At 48.1% G+C, this 24,450-nt stretch overlaps 1 protein-coding gene across 4 annotated transcripts in view; it reads right to left on the bottom strand.

The window, feature by feature from the left end:
- The window catches only part of MYH11 (myosin heavy chain 11), a 110,153-nt gene that overhangs the window by 78,375 nt on the left and 7,328 nt on the right, over positions 1 to 24,450 (bottom strand). For all 4 annotated transcript variants that reach the window (XM_045993786.1, XM_045993782.1, XM_045993783.1 and 1 more), the window contains exons 2-3: positions 14,426 to 14,787; positions 4,214 to 4,370 (exon numbers count right to left, since the gene is read on the bottom strand). In XM_045993786.1, coding sequence (XP_045849742.1) covers positions 4,214 to 4,370; positions 14,426 to 14,770 — 502 coding nt within the window. In that variant the 5' untranslated portion in view covers positions 14,771 to 14,787. The remainder of the gene's footprint in view (positions 1 to 4,213; positions 4,371 to 14,425; positions 14,788 to 24,450) is intronic.

Below are 24,450 nucleotides of genomic sequence, written 5' to 3'. Positions count from 1 at the left end.
AAAACGCCAAAAGAAAACTAATTGTTGCTTAAAACGGTAAACTCAGCTAGACTGGCCTTTACCTATTAGAGATGCATCAAGTCTTCAGATGAGATAAGCAGGATCTCAATCTGTCTTGTCTACATCCTGACTTCCGAAAGTACTAGAAAATGTGCTCCATTTACACAGGAGGATGAATCAAGGAAGAGGAAGGCATGGAAACCAGGAAACAAGGAATCCACCATGAGAGGGTTGAAGCTAATTCCAAACATGCTAAGGAAAGTCCCAGATGTCGGCTGCCTGTCATAGAGTGTAGTTGGGGCAGGTTGGAAGGCTCCAGTAGTGATCGCCTTCAAGGACAAGCTATAAGCAGGGTCCCCAACATATATCTGGACATACTTAAAGGATATCAACACATTTAGAAAGGAGAATTGGGGTAGAATTAATGATTAAGTGCATTCCTTCATTCATCAACAAATATTAACTGAGGAAAAAAATTAACTGAGCAGCTACTAAGTGCCAGACACCAGTAGAGATACAGAGTTGAATAGGCAGACAAGGATGGAGTCTGGCTTTCATGCAGGGTATGGGTCCTCAGGAGCTTAAGGGTTCACGTACCACATTCGATGGATGTGTTAGCCCACCCCAGTCCCCCCCTCTTCACGCTTCATCTTGTCCTACAAAGGGTTTAAGGAGGAAGCCATAGCTGCTCCCTTCACACCTCCAACGAGACAGAAAGCTCATTGTGCATCCCAGCCAAGTGACTTTCCACCCTGGGAGCATGACCTTCATCAACAGAGTCAAAAAAACTAGGCCTCCACCTTCCTTGGCAAAAAAACCAAACTTCCACTTTCTAGAGAAAATGTTGTTTTTCCCAAGTTTGTATTCTCCCCCCATGAATTGTTCCATTGGAGTCTATCATTTGTAGTTTTCCAGAAAGTACCAGGTAATGCCAAAATGAAACCATATGGAGCAGCTGTTGATTCACATTTAAACTCAATAAACCAAATAAAGTTTTTATCATAGAGTCATCTTGAAGGACAACACAATGGAGCCTTTATGGAGCACCCCCAAAACAAAAGAGCCCTTGGGAGAAACAGGTGACCCCTCTCACAAGTCTCGTAAGTCTGCAAAAATTATTCTCGTTAGCTGCAGGAATCAAACAGGACATGAAGAACGTTGTGTTATGCTCTCATGGGATTTTGTCCAAAAAAAAAAAAGTTAAAAAAAAAATCAACCCTTAATTTTCTGCTCAATCTAAGAATTAGCATCTAGCTGCAATTATAACCAAATTCCTACTATATGTAGCTAAAACAGACTGACAGTTGGCAAGGTCACTTCCCCTGCCCAATCAAACCTTTTCTCCCCCCTTACAGTGAAATTTTGGTCCCTGTTTGAACTGATTTTTTTTTCTGGAATCAATTATTTTCAGACAATCAAAATTTCCTCCATTTCAGAATATTCAGCTCAGTTATGACATGAAAGGCTGCATGCCAAAGTGTTGATGGTCATGATCCCTGGGTGATAGGATTATGGGTGCTGGTATATTCTCTTTAGCTTAAATAAGTTTTAATTCTTCTAGGATGAATGTCCAATATTAATGGTTTTTTTAAAGTCACATACATGTATTTTAAGAACACTGTGCCCTTCCCCTTCTCCTTTGCTAACAGAATTTCATTTCATTCTGGTGTTCAGAGAAAAACGTGCTTATGGGAGCTCCCTTAGCTCCAGGAAAGAACCAGAAATAGTCCAAGCCAATTATAAAGATACCAGTCCTCTTTGCCAACGATTAGTTTAGAAGTTGGCATATGCCCAAAGGTTTAGCCAGTGAGACATAATTACAAACAATTACTAATGTCCCAGTCCTCTGCCAACCATTGGTTTAGAGGTTGGCGTGTGACCAAGTTTTAGCCAATGAGACATCAGGGGATGCCTGCTGAGGAGTTTCTGGAAAAGGTTTTTCTACCTGATACAAAAGAGACAAGAAAAGAACCTAACCTTCCACTTTCTTCAGGCTTTTGGACATCGTTGCATAAGGACATGATCTCTATAGCTATGGTTGCCATTTTGTGACCATGAGGAAGAAGCCAAGAAAATCCCAAAGGAGTCTGTTTTTGAGCTTCTCAACTAATTAATCCTGAAATCATCAACCTGCACACTTCTTGTCATGTGAAATAATAAACTCCTATTGTTTAAGCCACTTTAATTCGTTGCTATATGGTGTGCTATATTTTTGTGCAACTAAAAGTACCCCAAATGACATGAATACAATAACTTGGTGATGTTCAGCTTCCTTAAAAAGGTGTGAGAACCATCACTGTAAACTTGTCCATCAAGGGAGACCACAAAGAATTTTTTTTTTTAAACAAAGACACATAGCTAACTCCAGAAGCCACCCTTCACAACCAAGATTACATCTCTGTGGGGTGCCTGGGTGGCTCAGTGGGTTAAAGCCTCTGCCTTCAGCTCAGGTCATGATCCCAGGGTCCTGGATCGAGTCCCGCATCGGGCTCTCTGCTCGGCAAGGAGCCTGCTTCCCCCACCCCATCTCTCTCTGCCTACCTCTCTGCCTACTTGTGATCTCTGTCTGTCAAATGAATAAATAAAATCTTAAAAAAAAAAAAAATAGATTACATCTCTATAGCCCTTTCTGCAAGGCACCATCTGCTGGTCTTTGAAGGTAATGGCAGCCCCGTGTCTACAGTGATCCAGCTTGGGTCACACATGTGGGGTTTGGCTAACTTTGTCAGTAACTTGGGGGCACTTCTACGGAGCCCTTCTAGGTTGGCTACACCTGGATCCCTGCCCTCAGGAATCGAAAGCTCAGTTCTGGAAAGGTGCTCCCAGAACTGAGCTTTCGATTCCTGACTCAGAATACTCTGAAGGTAGCTACTCCAGAGGTTGCAAAGTCAAACACAAGGGCAGGGTAGTTATCATGAACAAATGCCCCAGGTAAGGACTGGGGAACTGGAAAACTCATGCCCCTAACATACACTTTTTATATATAATTTCCCAGTTGTCGAAAGTGACAACTACTTCAAGTATCCTTAAAACTGTATGGACCAAATCAAACTTATCTGAAGGCTGGAAGCAGCCTGCCAGCTGCTGGTTCATAACCTCAGGACTAGTCACACGTTATAACCATGTAAAATCATATACAGCTTTAGGACTGCCCAAGTCCTTTTCCATTGCCCTCTCCCAAATGTAAGGATGGGAGAACTCCTGTGTCTCAAGTCCAGATCCTGTACAGGAAAGAAAATGCTCTCGCCCTTCCCCAAAGATAGTCACCCTGGGATGGGTGCTGCCCTTTGTACAATGCACCCAAAACACGAGGAGGAAACCAAGGGCTCAACCGTTCTGAGGCAAAGGGATTTACTGAGGACCAAGAGGACCAAGGTGGTTGAACTGGTAAACCATACAACTTAGAGATGCCCCGATTTCTTTTTCTTGTTTTATTACACTGGCTAAGACTTCTAGCACAATGTTCATTAGGAGTGGTGAGAGTGGATATCCTTACTTTGTAACTCATTGTAGGGGGCAAGCCTTCAAACTGTCACTTTCTGGAAATATCTCCCATCTTGGTCTGAGTGGTGGCCAGATGAGTGCAGACATAGGCCAGAATTAATTTTAGGCTGGACACGAAGTTTGTGGATTAAGATCATTAATAATAGTAATAATAATAATAGTAATACACAAACATAGAGGTGATATCCAAAGGGCTTCCATTTGGACAAGGCTGCCTGAGAATCTCCACAAGCTGCAAGATGGACCCTATCACTCCCTTTTTACAGATGGGGAAACTGAGGCCAGAGAGGAGACAACATCTCACACCACCCCCCAGGGCGGCAAATCCAGAGGTGGCCGACTGGGACCCCAGGGGCTCACGGCCACCCCCTTCCCTCCGGAGGTGAAGAGGGCTCTGCACCGTCCAGCAGACAGCTGGCCGGGCCCGGGGCAACAGAGGGGCTGGGGCGCAGAGCAGCCCATGCCCGTATTTGCCCAAGCCGTCCACTCTCCCTCACCCTCCCAGCCGTGCACCCAGATGTTCGGCTGGCTTTTTCCCTTTTTCAGTCACAAGGCTCCTGAGGCCCAGTGCAGCCTGCCAAACTCCGCATTCTTGGCGAGGACTGCAGGCCGGGCGGGTGGGCGGGCGGGCAGGAGGGGCCCGGGCAGGGCTCAGGAGCTCCCAGAGGCGGCCCCGGACAATACCCTGTCCACCTGGAGAGTGGCTCACCTTGCAGCATGCTCCTGTAGGCCGTGTCCGCGATGGCGTAGATGTGGGGCGGCATTTCGTGCCTCTTCTTGCCCTTGTACATGTCCACGATCTTCTCCGAGTAGATGGGCAGTTGCTTATAGGGGTTGACCACCACACAGAAGAGGCCAGAGTATGTCTGCCAAAGAGAGAACCCAAGCTTACTTGCAGCATGCGGCCTCGGGGAGAACTTGGACACCCAGCGCACAGGGTCCCAGCCCAGCTATGCCCATCCCTGCCTGCATTGAAACACGCACTGAGCAGCTCTGCATGGATTTGCTCACGGCACCCTCATGAGAAAACTGCTGGATGCATTCATATTGCTGTTGTAGAGATGGGGAAACTGAGGCTCAGAGTCCTAATGGGAACGCCTGGGCTTCACTGATAGGAGGGCTGTGGGGGAAGAGGATGAGCAAGGGGCAAGCCCGGGTTTCCGGGCCACCTGTGTTCTATCTTAGAGCTGAGTGCTTTCCGACAATTGGGGTTCAGACCCCTCTCTGGGGTGCAGGCACCTCCCCTGCATGCCGCCTCTCACCTCCCTGAGCCTCCGTCTACTGAACACTTACTAAGCACCTGTACTAAGCTCTAAGGCCTTCACGGGCATCTCTTCATTGAGTCCCCTTATCTACCGTGTGACTGTCGCACTGTGATTTCCCTGCTGCCCATGTAGGAGACAAGGAAAACAGGGTGGGTGAGGTCGTCGCCGGGAAATTCGGAGCTAGCCAGCACGACAGTCCTGCCCCAAGAGAGTTCACACTTCTTGACCATTAACAAAACACCACCTCATCCGTGAACAGAAGGGATTAGACACAGCTGTCCCCCAAAAGGAACGGCCCTGACACACACTAGGGCATGAACGAACCCCCAAAATGGTCTATGCTCGGTATGGAAGAAGCCAGACACAAAAGGTCACCTAGTGTAGGATTCCATGTATACAAAACGTCCAGGACGGGCAAATCATGGAGACAGAAATACATCCCTGGTTTCCAGGCACTGAGGGGCGGGGAGGGGGAGTGACTGCTCCGGGCTACGGGGGTTTCCTTTACTGGGGGGGGGGGGGGTTCATAAAAACATTCTAGAACAAGATGGTGCCGCGAACTGTACAACGCTGGAGATGGGCTAAATGCCATTGAATTGTCCCCTTGAAACGGCTCAAATGGCAAATTCTAGATTATTTGGATTTTATCACAACTAAAAAAAAAAAAAAAAGTTGTGCAGGAAAAGGGCATGAAGGCACTCGGCAAACCCCACCGCGCGCACACACATGAGGCATTTTCCGTGTTCTGGCCATTCTCTCCTAGACATCGACTTCTCCCCGGGCTGAGATCACAGCTCCAGGGACAGGCTCCATCCTGTCCCACGGGAACTGTTTTTCCCAAACGATACCATCAGTGCCGCCCGAGGCTCTAGTAGCCGGGAAGCAGGCCCTCCCTCCTCCTCCCCCTGGAAGGGACAAACGGGGGAGCAGATGGCCCATCTCTGGGAGACACTCAAGACCAAGCAAACACCAGAGAGGTTAAGCAACTTGACCAAAGACACAAAGCGAGACCCTAGCGGCGCCAAGCCCGGCTCCGCTCACTGCCAGGCCTGAGCACCAGCCAGGAGGCCTCCCAACCTCTGCCTGTCCTATAGAAAGAAAAACAAATTTGTGCACTCAGTCCCTCAGTCATTCAGTGGGTATGTCCCAGACACCGTGCAAGGCTCTGGGCTTAGAGAAGACAAAAAAAACACAACATCCTTCCCACAAAGGGATTTCAGCCTTGCCCGGAGCTAATTGGAGGGGGAAGAACCCCCTCAGGGCTCAGTCTGTGTGCAAAGGGACAGTGTGTGATGGGCCTGGGTGAGAAGGGGACAGAATTTTCAAAAAGTATAGGATTGGCATGTGGGAGGAGGCACTACCCTAAAAAGGCAGGAATGAGGTCAACACAGGCCTGTCTAGACATCCATCAGCCTTTTATTGAGCATCTACTGTATACTGGGTCTGTGCTAGATGCTGGAGATAGATAAATCAGTGGTTTATCTATCTACCTCCAAGGACCTGCAGATCAGCGTGGGGACAAGAATGTTTAAAATAATGTCACTCGAACAAGGATAGAGCCTAGGGAATGAGGGGAGCAATAAAGAGAGGGTCCTAGGGGCGCCTGGGTTGCTCAGTGGGTTAAAGCCTCTACCTTCGGCTCAGGTCATGAGCCCAGGGTCCTGGGATCGAGTCCCGCATCGGGCTCTCTGCTTAGCTGGGAGACTGCTTCCCCCCCTCTCTCGGCCTGTCTCTCTGCCTACTTGTGATCTCTCTCTGTCATATAAATAAATAAGATCTTTAAAAAAAGGGGGGGGGAGGATCCTAATCCCCACTGGGGGGCAGTCAGGGAAACTTCCAGTGGGGAGGAGCTCCCTGCCCAGAGCCTTAGCAGACAAGGAGGTGTCAGCCTGCTCAGGAGGTAGCGAACGCATGGAAGGCGGCAGGGTGAGGGCACGCTTGCCAGGAAATTGTCAGCAGTTTAGTGTGTCTGGATCATAAAGGAGGAGACAAGCGAGGGTAAAGACAGAGGCACCTACAATAGCAGGCCTAAGCGGACCTGCACTCGCCGGATGGGTCCACTGTCGACCTGGATGCCCCCTCCCACATCTGATTGTCCAGCCCCCTCCCGCCATCTGGCCAACACCAGTGCAAATACCCCGACGGCCAGAGCACCCTCTTCGTCCTCTCCAGTCTCTACACAGGCCTGGGCATACAGCAGGTGCTCACTAAATGCTTGCCCAATAAATGCCTGAGGGGTATGTTAATTACAGAGATTCCCCAGAACAGGGGTGGCAATGCCTTCATCTCTGTGACCTGGGGCTTAGCACTGGGCTAGCACACAGTAGGTGCTCAGTAGATGCTTGCTGACCTGGTGACAAAGGGCAGGGGCTCTGTGTCCTGGTCCCTAGTACAGGGCCTCGCATGGAGTAAGTGTTCAAATATTGATCAGTCATTTGAATGATGGTCAACCAAGTTCTACCCTACCTCTCCTTCAGGTTTTAACTCCACTTTCAGACGCCCCTGGGCCGTGCCCCCGGCCAACCTCCATGCCCTTGTTGGAATGTGGGTCACTTACATTGTAAATGACATTACATTACGTCATTTACATTTTACATAAACCTCCCTCTCCCCAAGCCCTTGACCTGGAGACAGTAAAGGGTAGCAGTTAAGGGTACAGAATCGAGTACTGAGAACTTGTTTTGAACCAACCCTCATTCTGCTACCTCCTTACTGTGTGACCCTGGGCAAGTCTCTTGACCTCTCTGAGCCTGTTTTCCTCGACTGCAAAATGAAGGTGTGTAATAGTAGATCCTTCGTGGGCTTGCTGGGAGATAGTGCTCATGAAACATTTAACAGAGTGTGGAGTATGTAACAGGTGCTCAATAAACGTTAGTGACTATAGCCTGCTCCTTCCCAGCTTGGAACCGTCACACGTGCTGTTGCTTCTATATCTCCCCGCCGTCTCCCCAAAGCCATTCCCATCTTCTCTTTCAGGGCCCATCCTAAACATCAGCTCCCAGACTGCAGGGTGCCCACTGAAGGGGCCATGCACAAGGCAGACACTCAGTAAACACTTGCTGAATACAATGAATAGAGGAAAGAAGGAACACACGGCTCTCCCAACTCCATCGCCAGCTCCCGAAGAAGCAGAAGCGTGCTCCTGTCTGCCTAGGACAGCTCCTGGTGCGAAGCCCCCAGCAAGCCCTTAATCCAAGCTTCCAGGCAGTTCTGAATCTCTGTGCAGTTCAGCACATCTTTCCAGGGCACAATGACCTGAGAGGAAGACCTGGGCAGACAGAAGCACACTCCCACCCAGGGTGGCTGGGCTTCAGAATCTGTAGGACTCAGCCCTGTTTAACCTCAGTTCATTTCACCAGCCCCGGCCCCACCGCAGTTGGTGGCCTTTCTGCTTCCCTGTCCCCCTCTCCAGCTGGTCAAGTTCAGAGTTTCGATATCCCCACCTCCTGTGTTCCAGCCAGCATCTCAGGGCTCCTTGCCACCAGCAGGTCCCAGCCATAGGCCCAGGGTTTCCCTCTTGTGACCGTATTAGGAAGGGACCCAAGTTCTTCCCTGAGACTTTATATGGTCAGCCACAGAGCCCTGAGCAGGCGACTGCTCCCACGGCCTCCTCCGGCAGGAACAAGAACCAACAGGGGAAGGTGGAAGGAAACCAGACTGTAAGTCACACAGCCCAGGGCAGAACCTTAGCTTGGCCCTCCTCCATTACCTGAGGGATCTGTGCGGGTGGCCGAACCCTGGAGCCTCTTCTAACCCATCTGTAAAATGATGGAGAGGGTCGCCTGGGTGGCTCAGTGGGTTAAGCGTCTGCCTTCAGCTCAGCTCATGATCTCGGGGTCCTGGGATCAAGCCCAGGCTCCCTGCTCAGTGGAGAGTCTGGTTCTCCCTCTGCTTCTCACACCTGCTCGTGTTCTCACTCTCAAATAAATAAAATTCTTTTAAAGTACATTTATACATATACAAACATGCACGTATTTGCCTGTATAGGTATAAAATATTTCTGGAAGCCTATGTAAGAAACGTGCTTGAGGCCTCCTATGGAAGGGAACCAGACGATGAGGAATGGGGACGAAAGGACAAAATTTGAACATTTTTTAAATTATTTAATTATTTCATATTTGCCTGTATTGTCTATTCAAAATATCGTGTTAAATCTGGCCATCCAGTTAACAACACGCACAAGAAGAAGCCACAAGGCACGATTTCGGCTTCTTATTTTTAAATATTTCCCTGTAGTCTTTGCACAAACAGCCCCGTGTTACTGGAAAGCTTCTGTGAAGGAATAACAATTTGAAAGATCTAAACAGTGAGGTCACAGGGCTCAGTAAGGGGCAGCCCCCAGCTGTGTTTCCTTTCCACCTTCCGAGACCCAAAGAAGTAATGTATTTTTTTTTTCCCCACCCTCCAGGACCCTCTGGCACTTGGGAGGCCTCTGTTCATAGTCTGTTCTCAGCACCCCTGAATAGATACTCCATCAGGTCACTGGGCCACGTGTCTAAGATAAAAACATGGTCACTTGCTCGAGATTGGAAGGAAGGCCTCTCCTTAGCCCCCTGGTCTTCCCAGAACAGTGAAATCAGAACCAGAAAAATACCCTCTGGGGTTCACAGGTAAGGAATTGGGGCTGGGAAACCCAGTGAATGGGAGACTTCATCTACCTCTGTTCTGGATCAGGTTCCCAACCCCAGGGCCTTGGGACAGACCTGGAAAGTCCCACTGTTGACAGGGAACGAGCAGGTTAGAGATGAGTGAAGTGAGCCAGTTAGGAAGAAAAAGCAGGTGTAGTGATCAACAACCAAGAACAATCAGCCCCAGGGTCTGGGAGACAATAGGGAGCAGTGAGGCCTGTGGAAAAGACAGGGCCCACACCCCATCAAACAGGATGGTGACCTAACAACCTGAGCCCAGGGCCACCAGAACCTTTCCTTTTTCAAGCAATGGTAGAAACTGAGATTTTTTCTTTTCTTTTCTTTTGGGAGGGGAAGGAGGGTAGATAGGGAGAGGAGATATATCAAATTAATTCAGTTTTAAAAAACTCACTCTGGGCTAACAGCTTACAACCTAGTAGGTGCTCAAGAAATCATAATTAGAAAGTTGGACTTCCTTCTGTGCACCTAAAGGTTGTCCAGCTTCAAGCTAATGGCACCCACGGCAGCATCTCCACCTGCCATGGCCCACACCCATCATTCAAGCTCAAGGTTCCAGCTATCCTGGGAACCTTTACCATCCACAGGGAGCCAATCACTCCAGCCCCGGAGCAGATAAACCTTCCCTGGACCCCAGCTCTGCCCGCTTCCGGCAAGAGGACTGAGCACAGCTGAGCCTCACTGGCCTGGTCTCTGAAATGGGGTAATATCCTCTTGCCTCATAGGATCGTTGGAAGGATTAAATGAGCAGCAGTTCAAAGCAGCGGTTCCAGGGCCTGTCTTCCTGGGTTCAAGACCCAGCTGTTTCTAATCAAGTTATGTAAGTTTTCTAAGCCCCAGTTTATCTGCAAAAATCTGATTCCAAACAGGGTCTCTCTCTTACATAAAGAAAAGAACTTGGGGCGCCTGGGTGGCTCAGTGGGTTAAGCCTCTGCCTTCGGCTCAGGTCATGGTCTCGGGGTCCTGAGATCAAGCCCCGCATCAGTCTCTCTGCTCCGCAGGGAGCCTGCTTCCCTCTCTCTCTCTGCCTGCCTCTCTGCCTACTTGTGATCTCTCTCTCTCTCTCTCTCTGTGTCAAATAAATTTTTTAAAAAATTTTTTTAAAAAAGAAAAGAACAGTAGTCACTCTAGCATCTTGGTATGAACTCATAACACGGTGACGGCAGCTGTTGTCACTGGTGAGGGGATAACGAGGCTTCTCCGAGAGTCTAATGAAAGCAAGACCCCTGCCCAGAAAAATCATGCACCTATACCCAGACCCGACCTTAAATCCCTGGAGCCTGAAAACCCCTTAGTGCCCATTTATGGGAAAAGTATAGGACATACTTTAGGGCTAAAAAAACATTTTGAGGCAAGAACACTGAACACAATTGTGGTCTACCCTCTTAACCAATTTTTAAGCGTACCATACCAGATTGTTACTGTAGCCACAATTCTCTAGAACACACTCATCTCCGCGACTGAAACCTGTATCTGTTGGACAACACCTTCCCTGTTTCCCTCTCCCCCACCTCACTCCCCGCCAGCCAGCATTCCAGGCTCTGACTCTGAGCATGACGATTTTCAAGGCCTCATATGAGCAGAACCCCCAGTGTTCGCCCTCCTGTGACTGCCTTATTTCACAGTATTGTGTCCCCTGGCTTCATCCCTGTGGCCACAAATGGCAAGATTTTCTGTCTTAAGGCTGAATGTTGGTCTATGGTATGGACACACCACGTTTTCTTTATCCATCCATCATCTTAGAATCTAGGTCTCTTATTTGCATCTGGTTTGAGTGTGTCTTATCTTCCTCCCCTTCATCAGGAAGCAGACTCAGGGCAAGGGCTGGGCCCTATAACACTCAGCATCCCCCCAGAGATGGAAGCAGGAGAGCCTAGAGCGTTCTACTGGACAGGCCAGAGTTTGACCCCCGCGGGTCCCTTCCCAGGCAAGTCACATCAACTCTCTGCCTCGGACATGTCACGTGCGGGATGGGAGGTCAGAATTGCTTTCACCACAGGACAGGAAGGACTTAGGACAGTACCCACTACCGGCAAGGCTCATACTTCACTGAGCTTCCTCTCCCTGAACCCCCTGTCCCATCCCCCAGCCAAACAGTAAGGACAGAGCCAACTGCTGAGTGGTGTGCTGAGCTCCTGGCTGAGGGAACCCAGCGCCCAGAAGGGCAGGTGAGTGTGGACAAGGTCAGAGTCACACGCATGCGCCGTGTGTGATGTGTGCCATGAACAGGTAGGGCAACAACCTACTTCTCGAGGATGAGGACACAGGACCCAATGGCTTCCATAGACTCTTCTAGAACCCAGAGGACAAGGGTCTGCATTTGAGGTGCGCTTTGCAGAATGGAGGGCAAAGCTCTCTCCATTAGCAAAAGCGAAGTCAGCATCACCTGCTGTCACGCACTGGGCTTCCCCTCCCTGACTTCCGCATCTCCTCCGTCATGGACAATGGATTCTATTTAAGGGACTAAACTGACCAGAAAGGAACGAGACAGGAGTAGGCATGCAGTCAGGCTGAAAGGCTTTTCATCTAAACTGTCCGGAGAAGCATAGCAGGAATTTGAAGCTTTGATTCATTTTTTAATCTGCTGTCAGATTAGATATTCTGGGTCTCAGCACCTTCATAAACCCTTCTTTTTTTTTTTTTTTTCTGATTTCTATTTTCAGCTCAAATGCTATGTCAGTGGACAACGGTAAGATTTATACACAGGCCTGCCCTTGACCTCCTTGAGGGAGAGAACACATCTGAGATGGGGAGGCCTGGAAAAGCTCCATCCTGCCCCCTCTCCTGCCCCTGCAGACCGGCCTCCTTAGAAATGCCCAGGCTGTACAGACAGCTCCAAGTCGGTGGTATTTCCATACAAGGAGTGGCTCGGACCAAGGGGACTTTCCCTTCGTAGTTAGGAAAGTTAAGGAGAGGCTTCAGCTCTCTGAGATCAGTTTGCTCACCTGTAAAATGGGACAAGTATCCTTATTCCGGGGACATTGTGTTGATTAAATGAGATAAGATGTGTCAAGGCACACAACAGGGGTTAGAGGATGTATTAGAGAATTCCAGGTTGCTCCTCTGATCCCTCTTGGCTCTTAAAAAAAGCTACTGTTGGGACACCTGGGTGGCTCAGTCGGTTAAGTGTCTGCCTTTGGCTCAGGTCATGGGGATCGAGTCCCACATTGGGCTCCTTGCTTAGCGGGGAGCCTATTTCTCTCTCTGCCTGCTGCTCTCCCTGCTTGTGCTCGCTCGCTCGCTCTGACAAATAAATAAAATCTGAATTTTGAAAAAAGCTACTGTTAACCTGTCTGACATATCCATATGAAGAATGGGTAATCCGTTACGACACATCCACGGGAGAGCTCGCACAGCCCCTGAGAGGATATCTTTGGGTTTATAACGGAAGTGTGGGCAAGATCAGCACGGACTCATAGACGGAAAAAAAGAGCGAGCAGGCTAACCTACGTGCGCAGGCTTATAAATACGTAAACGCATACCATCCTCACAAAGAAAGAGCTCAAGAAAGGACCGTTTTATCAGTTATGACCTCTGGGGGAGGGCTGATTTTTTGTGTGTTTGCTGGGCTTTTCTGAACTTGCCAAATCTTCTGTAATAAACGTGACTTATTTTCCTAATTAGGAAAAAAATCTGCGGTGCATTTTTATAGATGACAAGGGTTCTTTTGTATTTGTGTTTTTTTTTCGGTCGTTTTCACGTGGCAACAGGGAAGGGGGAGGGAGGGACTGTTTCACAGATTTGCAAAACATCCAAGGAAAAAAGGCTGTAACACCGACATAACCAGCAGTAACACTAGCACTCGGAGAGCGGACCACGTGCCTGGAGGAGTCCCAAGGGCATTGTGTTGAGAGTAACCCATGCTGCGAGGCTGATCCTCATCTCATGCTCATCTCACAGAGAAGGAAATGAAATTTCAGAGAAGTTAGGCAACTCGCCCCAGGGATTAGCGTGCCCTCTCTGAGGGGCAGACAAAGGCTAAACTGGAGGATCCCCCCACCCCAGCGGCTTGATACCAGGGGAGCAACCTAGGTCCTTCTTTTTTTTTTTTTTATTAAAGATTTTATTTATTTGACAGAGAAAGATCAGAAGGAAGCAGAGAGGCAGGCAGAGAGAGAGGAGGAAGCAGGCTCCCTGCTGAGCAGAGAGCCCGATGTGGGACTCGATCCCAGGACCCTGAGATCATGACCTGAGCCAAAGGCAGCGGCTTAACCCACTGAGCCAGCCAGGCGCCCAACCTAGGTCCTTCTTGCTGTGGAGAATTGGAACCCACACACCCCGAGTCACACCGGCCTCCCTCAGAACCTCCTTCAGTGATGCCAGTGTTCTGTCCCGTGCTGCCCCATACGGCAGCCACCAGCATCCCGTGCTGGTGACCACTGGACACTGGCCAGTCCAACCGAAGAAATGAATTTTGATTCCTAATTAGCGACATGGGGCCGGAAGCTACCAGAATGGACGGTAGCAGCTCTGGTCTGCTCTGGTCTGCGCGGGAGACCGAGGCGGCCCGGCTCCAGGCGAGGAGTTTCCATTTGTGACAGGGAAAACCTCCCCAAAAACCTAGCCAGACCCTCATGTCTCCTCCCCACCTGGATGCCCAGGTGGTCCAGCCTTCCCAAGAGCTCCTCCTCATTTCCAAGATGGAGGAAGAGCAGAGATGACCTCAGTGAGTCTGGTGAGCATCTGCCAGGCACCTTGGCGCTCGGCACAGGCGATCACACAGCATCTTGGCACCTCCTTTATGGGGAGGAAGGTGGTTATGCCCATTTCACAAATAGGAACACTGAGGCTTCAGGAGGTGAAAGGGTTTGTTCAAGGTCACAGTACAAGGCGGCGCAGGACTGGGGTGTGAACTCAAGTCTGAATGATTCTACCTCACCACGTGGGCCTCCCTCAACCGAGACTTTCATCCTCCCAACTTGTACCCCAAAGACATCTCGAAAGCTCTTCCTTCCCTCAGGGGTGCAGGAGGCCTGGAAGAAGTGACTAGCTGTCCCCCCAGATACTCACGTAGATGAGTCCTGAGAAGTATCTCTCCCTCAGGTTGTGGAGCACGGAAGCTTCGTTGAGGCATGTCAGCTCGGCCATGTCCTCCACTTTGGAGAATTTGGGCGGGTTCATCTTCTGGATGTCATCTTTGCCGACCGTGACCTTCTTGCCATTCTCCACCAGCTCGACAATCACCTCATCCCCTTTCTCCTCCTTGATGCTGGCTGCCTCGAAGCCTTGCTTCTCTGAAGGGACCCAAACCAGCTTCTTGGCAGCCCAGTCAGCCTGGGCCACCGGGCTGTTGACAAAGTTTTTGTCCACAAAGAGGAACTTCTCATCATCACTGAGCTGGCCCTTCTGTGCCATGGTGCCTGGTTGGTCCCCTGTGGAAAAGAGGGACAGCATCAGAATCTGGCCAAAATGAGCCCTAGAGACAGACGAATTCCTCTCTTCCCATGTCTAGGAACGCAGTCTGCAGGAACATTCCACAAAGAATGAAGATGTTCCCTGCAGTATGGTTTACAAAGTCAAAGAATGGAAACAACGCCAAGCCCCTCAGAAAGGGATGTGCCTCATGGCCTACTGTCCACCATCATGGCGCCCAAGATGCAAACGATGGTATTTTCATACAACAAAATGCTATCCAGGGGTTATGAAGCAAGAATAAGATCTACATGCTTTGATACGGGAAGGTGTCCACGTCTCATTGTTTACCGTACAAATAAAAGAGCGTTCTTCAAATAGTTATACGTAGAGTTTTCATGTTCCAAAAATTCCACGCCTAGGCGCAAACTCAAGAGAAATGAAGCTACACGTCCCCACAAAAACTTGTAGCGAATGTTCACAGAAGCGTTTCTCACAATGGCTAAAATGCACAAGTGACCAAAGCATCCATGAACAGATAGAATGAACACATAAAACGGGGTCTAGCCATGCCATGGAATATTATTCAACCCAGAAAAGGAACAGAGTACTGATATGTGTTACAACATGGATAAATCTTGATAAAATTATGCCAGGTGAAAGAATCCAGTCACAGAAGGCCACATGCTCTAGGATCCCATCTCCCTAAAATGTCCAGAAGAGGCAGATGCAGAGATACTAAAGTAGATCAGTGATTGCCAGGGGCTGAGGAGTGACAGCAGAGAAAGTATAGGGCTTCTTTTGGGGGGTGATGGAAATTTCTAGAATTTACTGTAGCTGTGACTACACAGCTTTGTGAATATGTGAGAAACCACTGAACTGTACGATTTAAAGCAGTGAATTTTACAGCATGTGACTTACAACTCAATAGAGCTTAAAAAAAATAGGAGAATGTAAATTGTAGGTATAATACCCCATTTTTATTTTAAAATGTTTAAAATAATTTAGATTTTTTTAATATATGTTTTATTTTTATTATTTATATGTATTTATCTTATTATTATATATTTATTTATAGATATTTCTAAACATTTAAAATAAAGTATTAGGAAAAAAGGCACAAAATTAGATAAATACCCACTTGTCAATACACTTGAGAGGTTTTTGGTTTTTTTTTTCAAGAGAGCAGAGCAGGGGCAGGAGGTGTAGACAGGGAGAGGATTCCAAATGGACTCTCTGCTAAGCACAGAGCCTGACACAAAGCTTGATCTCATGACCCTGACATCATGACCTGAACAGAAACTAAGAGTTGAATGCTTAACCAAATGATCCACCCAGGTATCCCTAGGGATTTTTACTTTCTATCATTTCTCCCCCAATTTCCCCCCCCCCAATCTTTTTATTGCAGTAAAATATACATAACATAAAATTTACTATCAACCATTTTTAAGTATATAGTTCAGTGGCATTAAGTACATTCATATGTCATGAACTGCCACCACCATCCAACTTGAGAAGTTTTAGGTCCTACAGAACTGACACTTAGCCCCCCATTAACTCCCCACTCCCCTTCCGCCAACCCCTGGCATCCACCGTCTACCTTCTCTATGAGCCTGGCTACTTTAAGTAGCCAGCCAAGTGACATCACGCTGTATTTGTCTTTTGTGACTAGCTTGTTCACTTAGCACCATGTCCTCAAGATTCACCCATGCTGTCCATTGTATCCGACTCTCCTTCCTCTTCAAGGCTGAGTAATATTCCATTGTATGTATATGCCTCATCTCCATGTTTATCCCTTCCTTTGTTGATAGACACCTGAGTTGCATCCATGTTTTAGCTACTGTGAGTAACGCTACTATGAACAGAGATATACTTTCAATGATCTATGTGTATCATATTTGTAGTTTTATAATTTTTGTTAAATTTACGATTAGTAAAAATAGTTGTTGGGTTTTTTTGTTTTTTGTTTTTTTATGAAGACCTTCAAGTAGCCAATACACATGAGAAAAAGATGCTCAACCTCACTAGCAAATTAGTTAAAGCAAAGAGATGTTTGTTTTCCCCAATGAGCTTAGCTGAGATGAGAACTATTGGTCATATCCAGTGTTGTCAAGGGTCGTAGGGGGTCGGTCTCTGCACATGTCACCCTTATAGATGGAAAACCTTAAAAATCTATGCAAATGCTTGATCTGCAATTGCTTTTCTTTTCTTTTTTTACAGGGGGAGGGGCAGAGAGAGAGGAAGAAGAGGCTCCCCGCTGAGCGGGGGGCCTGATGTGGGGTTTGATCCCAGGACCCCGAGATCATGACCTCAGCCGGAGTCAGATGCTTCACTTATTGAGCCACCCAGGCACCCCCTGCAATTGCATTTCTAAGAATTTAGCCCAAGGGGACAGACAAGGGCTCAGAGATGCACCACAATGTCGGGGGCGCTGTTATGTGGAACAGTAAACCTGCCATCCACCTCAAGGGTCTTCAATGATGCCTTAACTGGGACATCCATCCATTAGAATGGGGTAATTCCCCCCAGAATCCACCGTGTGGACTTTATGCCAAAATTTCTCCCTTTCCTTTTAACCTACTTATTAAAAGGTCACTTACATGCCATAAAATTCTCTCGTTTGTAAGTGTTCATTTCAGCAACTTTTAGCAAATTTACCAAGTTGTGCATCTGTCGCTACAATAAAATTTGGAATGTTCCCATCACTCCAAAAAGGGTACCTGTATGCTGGTCTGCCCTATTCCTTTTTATTTATTTATTTATTTATTTATTTATTTGACAGGTAGAGATCACAAGGCGAGAGAGGCAGGCAGAGAGAGAGAGGAGGAGGAAGCAGGCTCCCCGCCAAGCAGAGAGCCCGATGCGGGGCTCGATCCCAGGACCCTGGGATCATGACCCGAGTGAAAGGCAGAGGCTTTAACCCACTGAGCCACCCAGGCGCCCCATGGTCTGCCCTATTCCAAGCCCAGTCCCTGCACGCACTCATCCACTCTCTGTCTCTACAGGCTCCCCTTTTCTAGTTTCATACGGACGGAATCATACCATAAGTGACCGTGGATCACGCAATGATACTTATGATGTATTTCTAAGTTAAAATTATGTATAAATAGAAGGCTCAGGGGAAAAAAAAATAAATCTCAAAAGCATTATGCTAAATCAAAGAAGCCAGACTAAAAAGACTCCATTACTTCACCAATACACAGGTCTAGAAAAGGCAAAACCATCATGACAGAAAGCAGATCAGTAGTGAACGGCTGGGCAACTAACCACTGAGAGGCACAAAGGACTTCGGGGTGATGAAGCGTTCCATATTCTGATTATGGTGGTTACACGACGGTACACATTTGTCAGAACTGGGTTATACACTTAAAAGCCAGTGGATTTTTCTAAAAAAAATCGGTGAGCTTTACTGTATGTAGAATATATCTCAATAGAGTGGATGGGAATATTTATAACAGCATCTTTCTTGTAATTTTATGTGTATGTATAGACATTTTTAAAGGTCTAGAACACTGGGACGCCTGGCTGGCTCAGTCAGGGGAGCATGTGACCTCTTGACCTTAGGGGTTGTGAGTTCGAGCCCCAGGCTGGGTGTAGAGAGGACTTTCTTTTTTTAAGATTTTTAAAAATTTATTTATTTGACAGAGAGAGATCACAAGTAGGCAGAGAGGCAGGCAGAGAGAGAGGGAAGCAGGCTCCCTGCTGAGCAGAGAGCCTGATGCGGGGCTCGATCCCAGGACCCTGGGATCATGACCTGAGCCGAAGGCAGAGGCTTTAACCCACTGAGCCACCCAGGCACCCCTAGAGAGGACTTAAAAAAAAAAAAAAAAGTATAGAACGCTATATGCTAAAATATTAAACTATGGTTCTGTCTGGTCCCATACAGGTACATCAGTACCTGTTTGAACATCAGTAAGAAAAATAACTATAAAGGGGGCCTGGGTGGTTCAGTCAGTTAAGCATCTGTCTTCAGCTGAGGTCATGATCTCGGGGTCCCAGAATCGAGCCCCGCATCAGGCTCTTTGCTCAGCGGGGAGCCTCCTTCTCCCTCTGACCTTCCCTCCTCTTGTGCTCTCTCTCTCATCCTCTCTCACTCAAATAAAAAAAAACTTAAAAAAAAAAAAACCTAAAAAAAAAAAAAAAAAAAGAATGGAAAGAGGAGTCTGTTAAACCCATGAGGCATGGTAATTAACATAAATTTCAAAGGTCATCCAAGTAGGATGCTGGGCAACCCGGACCTTATTTTGAAAACTGGTAACAACAAGCAGAGGAGAAGCAAAACATGGATTCTGCCTTCCTTATACAAATCATTCCTCAAGGTCACTAAATAATTGACAGAGAAAAGTCTTTATGTAAAATTTCAAGTCATTAAACATCCTCTCAGCATGAGGAGCCCCTCTGAAACAGTCTTCATCCTATGTCTCTATGTGTCCATGACCCAGGTGCTGAGACAGCAGGCTCTGTATTGGCCAGCTGGCTCCTCCCACCTGCCCCATGTCTCCTCCCCCACCCACTGCTGCTGTGCCCCCAGGAACTGAGGCGCAGGCTGAGTTAGGACGGACAGCCACTGGGACATACTGTGTGGTTGCTCCCCCTACTTTGGCAGAGAAGAATTCATGACTCCTTTGAATTCACCAACGTAGCGCCCACGCTTGGAACCCACATCCCAGGGAGATGGAGTAGCCCCACGTCCCGTGAACAGGCAGACAACTCCGGACATGCAGACTTTGCAAGGCAAAATACAGCCACTTGTCTCTTTCGGGGGTGAAAATAACAACAGTCCTGATCTAGTAGCTCATTTTTTAAAAATATTCATTCATTTGAGAGAGAGCGAGAGAGCACACAAGCAGGGGGAAGGGCAGAAGGAGAGAGAGAGAATCTCAACCAGGTTCCAACTCCCTGCTGAGCATGGAGCCCAACTCAGGGCTCCATAGATTCCAATCTGACCTGAAATCAAGAGTTGGCCACCGAAACGACTGAGCTGCCCAGGTGTCCCTCTAATAGTGCATTTAAAATATATATATATATATATATATTTTTTTAATTTATTTATTTGACAGACAGAGATCACAAGCAGGCAGAGAGGCAGACAGAGAGAGAGATAGGAAAGCAGGCTCTCCGCTGAGCAGAGAGCCCGATGCGGGGCTCGATCCCAGGACCTGGAGATCATGACCTGATACAAAGGCAGAGGCTTTAACCCACTGAGCCACCCAGATGCCCCTAATAGTGCATTTTTAAGAAGGTGGAGAAATGAGCAAATTATTCCCTAACTCTGAATAATCACTTCATCCCTCAAAGAAGTACAAAAGGAACTGCACATGACCTTGAGTTTAATGATCACAATTCCTGCTGTTTTAAACTCTTCTGGGTTTCTTGTGGGACATTATTCCAGGAGCATCCCTCCTGCAACCTCACTTTTTTTTTTTTTTTAAGATTTTATTTATTTATTTGTCAGAGAGAGAGAGAGAGAGAGCCAGCACAGGCAGACAGAGTGGCAGGCAGAGGCAGAGGGAGAAGCAGGCTCCCTGCCGAGCAAGGAGCCCGACGTGGGACTCGATCCCAGGACACTGGGATCATGACCCGAGCCAAAGGCAGCTGCTCAACCAACTGAGCCACCCAGGCGTCCCGCAACCTCACTTTTAATTGCTGTGAAAGAACACTCCTTCTGCTTGGAAGAATTTCAATGAACAAATGTAGACGGAACAACGAAACTAGAAGGTAGCAATTTTGGAAGCTAGTTGCTAGCTAGCTAGGAAGTAGCTGCTAAAACCAGGAGACCAGTGGCTCACGCACATCCCTGTGCACCAGCACCCCCTACCCTGCCCTGGGGGTGGGGCTGTGAAATCACAGATGGCTGGGCCCACCCCCAAAGCTCCTGAATCAGCAGGGCTGGCGTGAGCCCCAGGACATGCATTTCTAAGAAGTTCCTGGGTAGGGGCGCCTGGGTGGCTCAGTGGGTTAAGCCTCTGCCTTCAGCTCAGGTCATGATCTCAGGGTCCTGGGATTGAGCCCCGCATGGGGCTCTCTGCTCAGCAGGGAGCCTGCCTCCCCATCTCTCTCTGACTACTTGTGATCTCTGTCAAATAAATAAATAAAATCTTAAAAAAAAAAAAAAACCAACAACAAGAAGTTCCTGGGTAATGCTGAGGATGTAGGTCTGGGATCTGCACTTCAGACCTACAGAGTTAGAGGAGAAGTGGCCGGAGAGTTTCATCATGTGTACATCAGGACGGCGTCACCTAAGTGTGGCCCTTAACCTTAATATCACAATAAAGAGTTGATCAAATGCCGGACGGGGAGCCATGAAATGTACCACTCGCATCAAGGAAATATTCTTCCAGAGAGAAGGGGAGGGGTGGGGGGAACCAAAGCTTCACCCTGGTTAGGTGAAATGCAAGGCACAGGGAATGCACTGAACACGGCCGACGGTGGGGGTGGGAGGTTGCAACAAAGTCCACAGGTGGGAAGACAGCAGACAAATGATTCCATTCCTTTAACCAAGTACAGAAAAAGGAGAGGATGGTATAAACTAGAAGGGGTTTTGAGACCCAGAGGAAAACTGAAGGATGAAGACAAAAGGAGAGGGTCTCTGGTTTGGTCAGTACCAAAGGGGAGTGGCAGGTGCCTAGGGCGGGGGTGGCCTAGCGGTCTATCTACTTGTGCACACATAGGAACATTTTCACAATGAAAAAGTCCAAAAGAGAAAATAAAGAAAAACATGGAGGGAGGGAGGGAGGGAGAGAGGGGGGAAAAGAACCCCTCCTCCCCCTAACACACACATACCAGGGCAAATCAGAAATAAGGGCACATTTTGCATTTTTGAAAAGCCACGCCTTTCATGGGAAGTTTTGCAAAATCAAATGCAATTGTGAGAAAAAACGAAATTCTGACAACCCGTCCCAAAAACGTAGGAGACGATCAAGAAAATCTGAACATCAGCTTAATATCCTTTACATTAGGGGATTTGTTAAACTTTCCAGAGCAACAATGGTACCATGATTTCATCTATTTAGGGTACTTTCCTGGGGCGCCTGGCTGGCTCGGTAGGAGGAGCACGCGACTCTTGACCTCGGGGGTCGTGAGTTCGAGCCACACGTAGGGTATAGACAGGACTTTAAGTCAATGAACTTCAAAAAAAAACTATCTAGAGGCCCTTCCTTTCTGAGACAGTGGGAAGTAATTGTAGCTGCTTGACAAGCCAGGAGTTGAGGGCTGGGATGCCTACAGATGGGTTACGCTGTTCTGTTTGACATTTTTCCTTAAAATGAAAAACAGTACTACATAAAATTGGTACAATTCTCATCTATGTGTAAGCCGTGTCAGTATCCCACACCATCTCCCGTTTGGCCTGTATGTCATCCCCAGGGTCAAGTTCTCTGTATACCCGCAGGGAGAGGTAACACTCACAGACCCAGTCCAGGGGCTGGGCTGAGTGGCTCACAAGCAGGACCACCCGGGAACAACAGCACAGCCTTAGGACTGGCTGTTACACTCAGCTCCATCTTACAGATATGGAAACAGGCTCAGAGAGGTGAAGCGATCTGCCTGAGGTCACACAGCAGAGCCAGGTCCGGAGTCCACATCTGATTCCAGAGCTTGTGCCCCTCTGCCTCGCACAAGAGCCAGAGGGGCTTGTGTCTGGAGCTCAACGGAGAATGTGCAGTAAAAGATCTGACCCTTGAAAGGACCTAACAGTTCCTAGCACATTATCAACATTCAAAACATTCAGTGAGATGGAGGGCACTTCGGCTCCACACTGCAGCAAGAAAAAAATCTCACACACACATTTGAATGAAGAAGGGAGACACAAAATGGATGTACTGTGGGATTCTGTTTATAGGAGGGTCAAAACCAGGCAAAGCTATATCCTACGGTGATAGATGTCAGACGTCTTAGCGGGAAGAGCAGGACCTTCTTAATGTGTGCCGGGGACAGGGACGTGATCATTTTGTGACCATTCATTCCGCTACGTACCCAAATGATGAGTACTTTTCTGATACAAAGTACACACTGCCATGAAAAATTGTGGGTTTTTTTTTTTAATCTTCACGAGGAAATACACACAAAATTGACCACATTCAGCTATCAAGGGCACAGTTCAAGTGACAACTAAATGAGCTCTTTCCAACGGCGAGGTAGCTCAGCCAGCTTACAAGTCAGAAAAACAGCAAACATAATACAACAGAAAAACGGAAGGACGTAGGAATCCCCATCGCCAGGAGCCCTGTCTCGTCCAGGACTCAGAAACCCAAACAAGATCAAGTGCAGAGAGTCTGTCTCTAGCCAAAAAAGGAGAGAGAGAAGCGGGCTCGTTCTCACGGCTTTGATGCTTCTGGCAGTTACGAAGTGTGACATCTGCTTTGGTCGAAGGAAAGAGGACCCTGGCTTCACCCTGGAATGGCATTTCCCAGAGTGTGTTCCTTGGAACCCTAATCCCTCGAAATAGGAGAGGAGGGGGTTGGGTGGGATTCAGGGAAGTTGAGTTACTCTTCCAAAAAAAAAAAAAAAGATTCTGTGGTTAAAGCCACTTGAAAAGTGCTACTCCCCGCCCCCCATTCTACTCCCCCAAGCTCCCATCCCCCGCACCTCTGTCCTGGAGAGACAGACCATGTATCAGGACATCCAAGAAGTTAACAGGTCCTGACTCCCAAAAATGATGTTATGCTGTTGGACCCAGGGCTCCCCAAAACATTTGGCCACAGACCTCTTTTCCCCACCAAACACAGAGGAAACCCTACAGATTTGTCCTTAAGAAAATTCAGTGAGCCTAACAAACTGATAGTACTATTAGTACTCACAGCTGCTAAATCTTTATTGGGTACCTGGTATCATCTCATTTAATCCCCTCATACAACACCAAGGTGCACCATTAACTCTGGTTTACAGACGAGGAAATGGGCAGAGAGGTTGTTACTTGCCCATCGTGCCACAGCCAGCTATGGTGGACCCTGAATAAAGGTATATTTCCAAGATGATCTTTTCTGCTCTGTTCGCCTTCTTTGAAACAGGCAGAGCACTTGACGGCTCTGGGAAACACTAGGCGTGCCTGAAAAAGGTCTCTGATCAGTGTCGAAGGCGCCGGGTAAGTTGGTTTCATCGTTAAAAGGATATGTCTCGGCATGAACCCGGAGGCTTGTGCCTTCAAAATTTGGGATCCTGGCTCCTCAGCACAAAGTCTCAGGTCAGGCATTAGGGGAGGAGACACAGGGAGGAATAAAAAACAGCTGGCAGGGCGCCTGGGTGGCTCAGTGGGTTAAAGCCTCTGCCTTCGGCTCAGGTCATGATCCCAGGGTCCTGGGATCGAGCCCCGCATGGGCTTTCTGCTCAGCGGGGAGCCTGCTTCCCCCTCTCTCTCTGCCTGCCTCTCTGCCTACTTGTGTTCTCTATCAAATAAATAAATAAAATCTTAAAAAAAGCAGCTGGCAAAATCACAGAAGTGGTCAGGGAGCAGGATCCCAGTGAGAGGGTTCTCCTCATGCTGCATGGAAACAAAACCTGGTCTCCTGCTCCTGGCTGCGGCCCTTCATTTCAAGCAGGGGTTTTCAACCTCGGCGCTGGGGACACTGGGCACTGATCATTCTTGGTGGGGTATGGGGCTGCCTTGTGCATTAGAGGAAGTTCTTAGCATCCTTGTTCTCTACCTGCTACAGACCAGCAGCCACTCCTACCCGCCGTGGCAGCCA

Source organism: Meles meles, chromosome 21, assembly GCF_922984935.1.
Source record: "Meles meles chromosome 21, mMelMel3.1 paternal haplotype, whole genome shotgun sequence".
Lineage (NCBI taxonomy): Eukaryota > Metazoa > Chordata > Mammalia > Carnivora > Mustelidae > Meles > Meles meles.
This window is presented reverse-complemented; position numbering and strand designations above follow the sequence as displayed.